Genomic DNA, 11914 nt, shown 5'->3' with positions numbered 1-11914 from the left:
ATTGTTCTAGTGCTAACAGCACATCAGAGGGTGAATAATCTTTCGCTACTGAGGTGCCATGTACGCTGATGGAATGTTTGCTTGTTTTCACAATTTGTTGAACTAACAAATTTTAATGTTTTAACCAAAGTTCTCGTAGGATACTTAAAACAATGCATACGAAATATACTCCTTTAAATGAGAATTTAATATATGTTAGACATTGCAATGACAATCCCATTGTATTTCATAATACAAAAAATCACTGGTTGCACAGAAAAAGTTTATTATCCTCTCCTGTTGCATACATTGATTTAAGTATTCAGAATGACTTTTACCTATGTACATATTTCATCTTAGTTTTAAAAGCCAACTGACTTGCAGTGAAAAAGCACTGTAGTAGCATGGAAATCAACTCTGGTAACCATTACATTAACAGATAAGAAAAACTACCAGGATAGAAAAACTGTGAGAAACATTCTATGTTAACAATTATTCATAGCCAAAACAAGATAAAACCACACCTATATTATTATGTGCAACCTACATTCCATAACTTGTAGACACTTGCAGACAACACTTAGACAATTTTATTCTACGCTCAGCCTTCTTCTGGAAGGCTGAGTGTCTGCAGTGCCTGTTGACTTCCACTGGAGTCAGGGGTGCTCAGCACCCCTGAAAATCAGGCCCATGGTGTCTTCTCAGGTTGGCCATCCAAGCATTCAGACACGCACAATCAGTGGATACTACTGAAAATTTTAGCTGTAGGGTCAAATCTCTGCTCGGCTATATACGTGCAACTTCCACTGAAATCAAGAGGAGTTTTGCCAGACTCTCTGAGGGGAAGTTAGGCTCTTATTTATGTTTACATCCAACAACCTAAATTCTAGACATGGACAAGCTCCTCAGCTTCCAATAGAAGTCATGTGGGGGCACCTCCAAGGAAAAAAGCTGGCCTAATGTCTGTCTCTTTAAATGGTTTGAAGTCTTGTGACCAGGGAAAAGGAGCTGTAGCTGATAGTTTGTGATTTACAGGATAATAAATTCAAGTGTGTAAGCACTCTGTTAGCCATGTACGTATTTCTACAGCCAGCAAAGAGAGACAGGAACACTCTGGGGTATGTCAGTAATCTTTAGTTTTCATTTGCAAATAAATATGGTTCTAGAACAACAACAAAACACTGAACTTTCACGTGAAACTCCAGGGGTGAGATCCTCACCCCCTAGTCCCACTCTTTTAGACTGGATAAAAGAGTCAGAGCAACATAAGGGAGCCCTAAAAGTCCTGTACTCCCCCAGCACAGACACTGCAGAAACAATTCTATGTCTGCTCTCCAAGGACCACCTCACCAGCCCTAGAATAGAGCGCTCACAGGGGGGCAGGGCTGGAGGTGGGAGGGGTATGTCTGGGACGGGGGCACAGCATTGTAGAGATTCTGGGCAGAGCTGTAGTCCATAGGACATCCCTGGTTAGGCTGCTGTAACTTACACAAGTCCCAAAGCTGTCAATTATGCTGTCAGTTTCCAGCTCACAGACCAGTCCACAATCATGAGGGGGGCAGCGGTAGCTGTAAGTCACCAGAGCCTTCTCCCCACAGGCTGTGAGTTCTGTGCTGCGCCTCTTAGAAAGACAGCACAGAATTTTACACGCATAACACTGCGTGAGGTAAGTCTCTGGGGAAGCACAATGCTCTTCAAACAACTAGAGGGGGATAAAAATTTCAGCTCAGGTGATCCATATTTTAAATTGTAATACGGAAATGTATACGGTCATTACAGGGTTTCTATTACTCCCTTCTTCTTCAGCCCCTACAAACAAAATTGGACTTATAGTGTATAAATCCTGGGCATCTAAATAGGGTATCCAAATCCTGCATTGGGGAATGCCCAGTTCCTTCAGGGCGCTTTGGATTAGGCCCTAATATGGCACATAAACACAAAATTTTACATATTTAAGCCCTAACTAGAGCATCTGGAGGCAAATGTGCCCACATTGGAATAATGGGTTAATTCTGTTTAATTTTAACCAATGGAATGATTCATTATAGTTCAACTTGACTTGAAACTCGTCCAACTATAGAGGCAACTGGAATACTTAAGCTCAGTAATGGACTCCAGCTTTCTCTAACTAAAGTCTCTCCTCATCTGATGGTGCTAATTTATTAATAGCTCTCTGGTGATGGTTATGTAACAATTGGTAATCAGGGACATTCAGTTCAATGCGCTCCTTCTTAATTGCATTAGTGATTTGCTTAAGACTTATGCTTCCTCTTCTCCTGGAGCTGCCTTTGCTTATATATAAGACAGCTACTTAGTAACTCTTAATGTTATACTTAATCTGTCACATGAGATGGACAGATTCTGTTTTGAGCAGATTATGATGATCATTTGATTTCTAATCACAAAATTCAAGTGCAGAGGTTGTGGAGGGGGAATATACTCTCCTTAGAGAGAAACATTTTATATATTGTCTGTTGTAGTAAGTTTCCAAAGGATAGAAGAAGCCCTTTGTTCCTGTTTGATACACCCAGGCTCTAATCACATTAAGGCAGCCTTTTATAATTGCAACATTTTTAGGAGCCACATCCATATAAACATGATCATCTTCCCATAGGAAACATGCAAACTGGGGTTTTCCCTTTCAACAAAGTCTCTTTAATGTGTGTCATTAGCCTTCGCCCCCCTCCCATGAAAGTGAAGGTATTTTATGCAGACATAAATTCACCTGTACAACTGCCAAGGCAGACTCTGCAGATGAAGTGATGCCTCTGGCTTGGAAACATAAAATGAGCAGAGTAGTAATATGTGAAAAGCCAGCAGAAGGAGGATGCATTACTTACTAAAGCAGTGGGCATCAAAATCTGAAGAGTGAGGAGAGAGCTGCATTAGGAACTAAAGAAAAATGTCCTCTTACTATGTACTTATTGAACACCACAGGATTCTACACACCAGTCAAATTCCAAACAGCCACTAGATAACTTAGTAATGAATTCCAACACAAGCAGAGGCTATCAAGCTTTCCTGAGCTAATCTAATGCTTCAAGTTTTACTTTCTTTCAAAGGACAGTCACTTGATTGTGCGCAAATAAATATATCAATTGATCCTGTAGCTATTTGCTAACTGTTCCGTTTGGAAAGATTTATGCATATTTTGTTATTAGTGCCTCAAGTTTAGCTTTCTGTAATGTGTTGGTTAAAGAACCTCAGCACTTTCCATTGTGCTTTGCTCATCACCGTTCTGTCCACATCATTGTCGGGTAGCGTTCCAGGAGCGCATTTCTGAGTTGCACCGTGTGGATTTTGTCTCTAGTTTCTATAATGCAGGTGACCTGGGAAAAGAATTAGGAACATTCTTAAACAGATGACAACATTCTCAGACCACAATGGTATTTCCAACTAAGCCATAAAATGCATTCATAAAGGCAAGATGATCAGTCTAAGTTAAAAGCTTCTGGCCTCTGTAGTCCCTATCTTATAGCAATGCTATTCTTTCTCCAATCCTCAGAGACAGAACGTTAAAGTCCTCCCTCGGGCCCACCTGTCTCCCCAACCGATCTCCCCTTTACCTCCAAAATATTTGACTACAGGCTACTCCACTGGCTTTGAATTCCTCTTTTCTGACTCTCCCCTGGATGCCCTAAAATATAGTTTCTGCCCTTTCCACTAAACTGCCATGGAATCACCCATTACCACCTTCTGGATGAATCTCTTCTCTGTTCTCATTCCCATGATTTGCCTATCAACTTGGCTTCTTCCTCACTCCTGGTCAGGATTCCCTCCCCACTCTGAACTCTAGGTTACAGATGTGGGGACCCGCATGAAAGACCCCTGGAGGATACGCTGCCACCACCAAGTGATTTAACAAAAAATCAGGGAAAGGACCACTTGGAGTTCCTATTCCCCCAAAATATCCCCCCAAGCCCTTACACCCCCTTTCCTGGGGAGGCTTGAGAATAATATCCTAGCCAATTGGTTACAAAGTAATCACAGACCCAAACCCCTGGGTCTTAGGAAAATAGAGAAATCAGTCAGGCTCTTAAAAGAAAAGAAAAAAGGTAAAAGAAGCACCTCTGTAAAATTAGAAGGGAAGCTAATCTCACAGGGCAATCAAATTTAAAACACAAAGGATTTCCCTCTGGGCAAAAACTTTAAAGTTACAAAAAGAAAACCAGGAATACACTTTCCTCTCAGCACAGAGAAAATCACAAGCCAAAACAAAAGTAAACTAATGAATTTCCTTGCTAGTACCTACTAATTCTAATAGAGTTGGATTGTTTGCTTTCTTGATCTGTCTCAGGCAAGCACACAGGACAGACAGACAAAAGCCTTCTCCCCCCACCCCCCAGATTTGAAAGTATCTTGTCCCCTTATTGGTCCTTTTGGTCAGGTGCCAGCCAGGTTACCTGAGCTTCTTAACCCTTTACAGGTAAAAGGATATTGTGCCTCTGGCCAGGAGGCATTTTATAATACTGTATACAGGAAGGTTGTTACCCTTCCCTTTATATTTATGACACTCCTCTTGGATGCTTTCCTCCCTAAGTTTCCATGATTCTGTGCTATCATGGCTCCTTCACTATCTCCACTGGATGCCCCTTCTCCTCTCTCCTGCTCTCTGTCAGCATCCTTTAGGGATCTATCTTAAACCCAATATTTTCTCTACACTACTTTGGGTGATTTCACTTGCTCACATGTTTGTTATCATCTCTCCAGTCCTCCACTCAGTCCTACATCTCTTAGTATCTCTGCTGGATATTCTGCTACTAATTCAAATTAACATGGTTAAACCAAACTCCACATTTTCCCTCCCACTCTCCCCCCCTTCCACCAATATATTGACAATTCTCCTATGTTCCCGGTCACCCAAGCTCACAACTTCACTGTCATTTTCAACTCCCCTCTCGCTCATCTTTTCCAGCCACTCACATCCATGCTGTCCCCGGATCCTGTCAATTCTGTACGAGCATCCTAAAATCTATCCTTTCCACTCCAGTTTAATACTGATTTTAATTCCACCACCCTCTAAACTTTGTGGAAGGTGAGGCTTGGATGGAATCTGAAGTCAAAAACACCGAATATAGTTCTTTCTTTTGTGGCACATGCTGTCATGAGGAGCACCAAGTACCTTTTACAATGTACTGTATAGAACTAGCTTGCATAGCTTGTAAGATGCTGCACAACACTGCACAATTTAACCTAATGGAGAAGTCCTCTCACTGGCACATAGCAGTTTAGGGGAAAAATACACTCTGCTACTCCAAAAAAGTTATGGATAACATATGTTACATTTTGGATGTGACCATTTTAAGAGGACCTTCAGGGGTTCATTGATTACTCTCAGTCACCAGCGACTATTCAGAAAGTACGACTAATGAGAAGGACTCTCCATTATGCTGTTTATATTACGGCTATAAGGAATAGATCCTTTCGAGGAAGCAGTGAGACTAAAATCATTATCTTTCAGCCTGTCATCTGAAAAATGTTCACGGTGAAATTCTGAAAATCAGACCCTTGACCCTTCATGCTTCCCCAACATAAAGTTTAAAATAAAAATAAACACCGAAAAAGCCATTTGAATGATGAGACACTCCAAAACCCAGCTACAGTCTGTGCCGAGTAGCCCTGAGCTTGTTTTTATTGATTATGGTTTCCCACTAGCCAACGTGCTCTAGGAATTATTTTGGAGAAGTTCTGTGGCCTGTCAGACTAGATGATCACAATGATCCCTTCTGGCCATGGAATCTATGAAAAACCATGAAATGAAGCATGATTTATTACCCACAACTATGTGTCTCAGTCTGAAGATGGCTTTATTATTTTTCCCCTTTAGAACATAAATTAGTTGTGTATTTCTCAAGATGCTTCCAAGGAATGGGAGTTTGGGTGGTTGCAACACTAGCGAGAACTACTGAATTTCAGTGAAGCAAGGAGGAGGAAAGGAAATGGGGGGCTCATGGAATGAGAATGATATCTGGGAAAAGATACCTCTCATGGAGGCTGGCCCTTTCAGGGGAGTCAGGGACCAATCTCTCTATGACAGGCTCCTTTAAGGGGAAACAAGCCAACTCACACCCACCTGGAGGAAATTAAATCCTTAGTGGGCTGGTTGGCAGCTAATTAGCTAATGAGTCTAATAAAGGGTTATCAAGGCTCAACGGAAATGCATCTTAGAGATAGAAAGCTCCCAGAAACTCCTCAAAGCACGTAGCTCTAGAGACAGGATACTCTTGGGGAGAGGAGCTCCCAGAAGAACTCATCAACACCAAGAACCCAAAAGGGGTGCTCTGGGAGCAGGGAATTCCCAGTCTGTGTCAGGAAGTCCTGTCAGGAACTGCAAGCTGTCCCAGAGAAGAGCGGCAGTTGATGGAGCTCTGCAGCCCCCTGGCTCAGGGGAAGCACACTCCCCAGGTTCTGCCAAGAGGTCTAACTCCAGGGAAGAGACCTGAGCAGAGAGAATCCTAGAGGGGAGGGCTATATGCAGTTGGGAATGGATAAATTAAGACTAACTGTCTCTCATGTAAGATGCTGGGGTGAAGGTTTACTTGTATATCCATTGGGCCTTTGGTTAGTAAACTAGCCCCTTCAGAAGGGGCATTACTTGCTCTGTAAAGCCTCATTGAGCATATTGATGACAGTAGCGGAAACTGAGGCAGGGAGCACTTACAGTGCTACACTTGGCCAGCAAGGGGTGCTATAGGGCAGTGACAATGTCAAGTACCTATAAGGTACTTCAGAGCTCTGGAATGGAGAGTCACTTTCTAAAGTGAGTAACAACGATACAGACATTTCTGGGTAACTTTTTAAAATGTTGTTTTTTCTCCCCCTAGACAACAGTGAAGGGTGGCCTGTCTTGAGGATGTCAGTCACTGCCCAGAGCTAGGCTAAGCCCTGTGGCTCAGCTTAGAGTACAGGATAGCACGTAACTGCTCTGCCCCAGGATCAGGCCTGGGAAAGCAGCAAGAGAGTCAGAGAATTACAAATGCTCCTTTAACTCTCCTTTTGTTCTGGGGATGAGCACGGGCTGATGAAGTTATGTAGATTGTGAACTCTTTAGGTCAGGAACCACCTCTTTGTTCTGTGTTTGTACAGTGCCTAGAACAGTGGGGCCCCGCTCTATGTCTATGTTCATACTATTCAATAGTAAATGTTGCAGTGGCCTTTCAAGTTTACATATTCTCTCACACTTGACCAGCAACTCTAGCTAGTGAGTAAGTGGCTGGAGCCCATTTGCTCACAGTGGGGAGTCTCAGGAGAGTGGGGCTGCATGCCGTACCTGACATGGAAGGCCAAGCAAGGCAGGAGAGAAATGGGTGGGGACTTACTTCCCTGCTTGGTCGAGCAAGGCCTTGTCTACAGTGAGATTCTAGATGCACTGGTGCAAAATCCTGCTGTAGACCTAGCTTACACAAGTGCAGGGCAATTTTCACTGTTATACAGCTGGGAAATTTCCTAAGTCATGAGGGCAAGTTAGGCACCCAACTCCCACTGACTCTCAATAGAGGCTGGGTGCCTAAGTCTAGACATGACTGAGCTGTGCCAAGTACATACCCACTGGTTTCAGGCAGGTTGATTTTCGGCACAGTTCAGCCTTACTTCTGCTGCCACTACCCATGCTACTGTGGCTATAGTGCTATTTATACTCCCGCTAGCTCAATTATAGTTGGGGCTCGTGTGTGGACACAAGCAAGGGAAATCAAACCCATAGTTTGGAGTAGCTTTTGATTTACTGTAAAGTTAAACTGTCCTATGACAGAAAGGTCTGACACCCTACAGTATTGTTGCATGGAAGCTGCCACCTTCCTTCCAAGATTAGCCAGCTAGTCAACGTTAGAAGACCCTTCTTCCTCAAGTGCTGCTACAGATCTGTTGGCACCCATAGAGCCTGCTCCTGCAGTCCTTAGGATCAGACAGAACGCCTGCTGAGTTCAGTAGCTTTGCCTGCAGTGTAGAACTCATGGGTAGCAACGTTTCCATGTTTCTTGTGAGTCTGACTATTTTAGCTGGATTTTTTTTTTTAAATTATGGGCAAGTCACTGCAAGTAACTTGATTCCCTAGGCCTGTTAAACCAGCCACCTATACTTCCATCCTCTGTATCAGGTAATATAAAGACAGACTCCTATCTATGGGTCCAGGTGGCCTGTTTTGGGTGTACAACAGACCTACAAGTAACTGGAGGTGGAGGGGTCTTTTAGGGCAGCGTTTCTCAAACTGGGGTCCATGAACCCCCCAGGGTCTGTTAGGGCACTCCAGGGGGTCCACGGGCCCTGCTGATCAACTCCTCCCCCTCCCTCCCAGTGCCTGCTGCATGCCAGGGAACAGCTGTTCAGCAGCATGCAAGAGGTGCTGCAAGGGAGGGAGGAGTGGGAACTGGGGGCGCTAGGGAAAGGGGGCAGAAAGAGGTGGGGAAGAGGAGGGGCAGGAATGGAGCGGGGGTGGGAAGAATGGGGCAAGGGTGGGGCCTAGGTGGAAGAGGTGGAGTAGGAGCAGGGCCTGTGGGTCCATGAAAACTTTAAAATCAAAATGGGGGTCCTTGGGTTGCTAAAGTTTGAGAACCGCTGTTTTAGAGTGTTATTCCCACTCCTTCCTTGGGGTTTTTCTTAAATATCTAACTGTCAGCTGTAACTATCTGGACAACATTCAAAAGGAGAAAATAGCTAAATTGAATAATACATTGCACCTCTGTATGTAGGTAATGTCAAACTAAACTATAATAGTGCAGATAAAGGGATTCTTATGTTAAGAAGTTATAAATAGAAAAAAAGAAATGACGGTTTGGAAACCTCACAAATAGAGATTTATGAACAGATGAGCTTTACCCTTATGGTAGATTCCATTGTGGCCAAGAAGCCAAGTTGTTGACCACACTCCATCTCAGACCTTTAGGTCCATCTTAGACCATTTTTAATATGCTGAGCCCTGGCCATCGAGCGCGTTGGTGGTAAAGAACAAGATCTTGAGCTTGACTCAATCGTATTCTCTCTTTAAGACTCTTCCCCCCCACCCCCAGCCCCGTTCATCCTCTCACCCTTCAACACATGCTTAGATTTACCAGCGAACTGTTTGCCCACAGTAAATCACTGTAAATCACTCCATCTGAACACAGACCCCTTCTTTGCCCTGACTGATCCATGAAGCAAGCTACCGAGGGAGAGCCACAGCCCCTTTAAAGTTCTTTATCCGCTGACTGACTTTCCGTCCTGCCAGAGAAGAGAGTCTTCTCCTTGATGGTTAGGAGATTGGAGCGGAGGAGGAGGAAGCAGCAACTCACCCAATAAACTGCTTGATGTTGGATACTGGGGGAATAGTTGGGAGAAGAGACACTCAGGACCAGATTGCAGTGCTTACCCAAACTGAATAGTAGCTTGTGCCCCAAACAGTCCATTGACTTCCACAGGGTTACTCTTGGTGGACAGCAGCATTCAGCCTAAGGGGATCAGAATCTAGCCCTCAGGGAGTTAGACTGATTTAGAAAAGGGAGCAGGCATGAAAAGCTACCACCAGCTGATTAGGGAAGCAGTACTTCATCCTCTGACTACGAGATACCTTCCAAAGCACCGGAAACGCCCCCCAGTCTATAAGCCCACAGTGATGTAGGCCCATATCTCCTCCGGGTCTGACCCAGACTTTAGTTTGCTATTGCTGATTGTCCATCTTTCTTCAATGTCAACACAAACAGAAAGGGATTGCTAGATTTTTTTAAAAATGATTTGGTAAGAGTATCTCAGTATATTTTTAAATATTTAGAATCTGTAAAATGTTCCAAACTGCATCTAGAGTGAAGCAGGTCATGCCAGTTTGTTAGCACTCAAAGAGATCAAACACATTCCTTTGGAAACTGGGTGGGTATTTGCTTTGTTTAATCATTTCAGTAGTTCACCCCACCATATCAAAAATGGAGCACTCAAAACAGCTGGAGGAAGCATATTAATGGTTTTCACTCCTTGATGTTGCTACTTTAATTTTGCTGCCTAGCACAATTGGGAGGCTTTAAGATTTTGCATATTTCTTACTGTAGTTCTATGTTGGCACTGACCATCCTCTTCTGCCCCAGATCTCTTTCCCCAAGGTGCCACTGAATTTTATAGACCCACAGACACACACACACTTTACTGTCCAATGTGGGACCTAGGCTAGGAACAGTGAGGAAAACATTCCCTTCTCCCTTTCCAAGTCCCAAAGTGGTCACCTGGACACAGCTCCTCAAAGGCATTTAGGCACCTAACAAGCACTGAAAATCAAACTCCCTCTCTGAAATACCCCAGAAGGGAGAGGGACTAGGATTCTCAGCCCTCAGAAGAGATCTGTGGCCTTCGTGCGTAGAAGGGAAGGAATGGCAGAGAGGGGAGAGTCTGGGGAAGGGAATATTCTTGCAGGTATAGAACCCATATTTGCACCCAACTCAGAAAGAATGGCTCACTACTATCCTCTACAAACAGATTCTGCAGGGTGTAAACAAGAGGTGCACATTAAAACAAATAATTCAGGGAATTGCCCATCCCTAGTTGTTTCTAACCTGCCAAGGACTATTAACAGGTGAAAAATCTTGTCTTTCAAAACTACTAACTTCAACATGACCTGGCTCCTGGTGACACTGATGTTGCTACCAGACCGGTGATCTGTAATCTATTGCAAGACAAACATCTCACACTGGTAGAGACCCTCTAAATCAGAGGTGCAAAACAGAAGATCTCCAGAAGATGTTCTTGCACATTCTAAAAAACACAAGCAACCAATCCCATTGCATAGGTCACCTCGTTAAGCAATTGCTGAACCTCATGAAGCCATACCATCATCAGCGAAAGAGTAAGGAGATTTGTTTCCCCCCTTTTCAATGCTGCTTATTTTCTTCAGCACAAAAGTTCCTGCAAAGATTTTTCCAAAAGCAGAATGTGCAGTTGAACACACAGCTTTTTTTTTTTAAAGCCGTCTCCACACAACAACTGGCTAACAGCAAAGATCTTTCCACAGATGTGCACCAAATCAGTCAACCCAAGTACATCCAGGCATCCCACCAGTGAGTAAAGTTGCTCCATCATCCTGATAAACAGTGAGTAAAAGCCAAGTTTCTCTTACTTGGAAAATGAAACAGTAAATCCTGGGGAAGATTAAGCACTGGAGTGATTTAACTCTCTGAATGAGCCACTCCTTTCATCTTTAACTCCATAGTTCAGGCAGAGAATCCCTCATCTGTATTTACAATAGTGAGCATGTCTATGCAGGGACACTCCGGAAAGTTAGTCTGATTTAACAAAAGGTGTGTATTTAAAGTGGATTAGTTAAACTGCATTAAACCCCTGTGTGGACACTCATTCAGGCCTAACATGGCCTAATTCAATTTAGCTTAATTCATTTCCAATTTCACATTATTCACACTGCAAAATTCCTTATGGGATTGGGGATTTAGGCACATGTTGAGAGTGCTTTGCTGAAGCAGGAGCAACACAGGAAGAAAAGAAATACAAAGTATGTGCAAAGTAGGTGAATTAATGTTGCTATGAAAACCTAACTTTTACTTTCTGACTTCTGAGAATTTACAGTCAGAACCTTAAACAAAAGTTTTGGCATTGAGTTCTATAAAGGAAAAAATCCAGAACTACTAAACTTGAGGATTAATTTTAATGCACTGGATTAAAAAAAAAAACCCTCAAAACATTTTGGGATATTTTGGTCTGGATCCCAACTCTGCAGCTCCGGTTTCTCTCTAATTGTATCATAAAGGTATTCCATCCCCTTCCAGTACTGTTAAAAATCATCATCAGCATCATTCAGTTTGTGAAACACTTTGACCTTTAGATTAGATAGCCATCCAAATCCTGTTGCAATACAAGAATGGAAAGCCTATGAAAATAGATCATATTTAAAAGCAGACATGAGCAATGGCACACTCTTTTTGGTCAGAGAGTATATTTGGTTTCAATACTCTGATGCACTAGCCCC

General features: G+C 43.2%; 1 protein-coding gene across 2 annotated transcripts in view; it reads right to left on the bottom strand.

Moving 5' to 3' along the window:
- Positions 1-279: 279 nt before the first annotated feature.
- The window catches only part of LOC141991597 (L-threonine ammonia-lyase-like), a 46810-nt gene continuing 35175 nt past the window's right edge, over positions 280-11914 (bottom strand). For both annotated transcript variants that reach the window (XM_074959933.1, XM_074959932.1), the window contains exon 12: positions 280-3308. In XM_074959933.1, the coding sequence (XP_074816034.1) occupies positions 3210-3308 (99 nt within the window). In that variant the 3' untranslated portion in view covers positions 280-3209. The remainder of the gene's footprint in view (positions 3309-11914) is intronic.

Source organism: Natator depressus, chromosome 7 (assembly GCF_965152275.1).
Source record: "Natator depressus isolate rNatDep1 chromosome 7, rNatDep2.hap1, whole genome shotgun sequence".
NCBI lineage: Eukaryota > Metazoa > Chordata > Testudines > Cheloniidae > Natator > Natator depressus.
The sequence above is the reverse complement of the archived record's forward strand: the minus strand, read 5'-3'. Positions and strand labels throughout refer to the sequence as shown.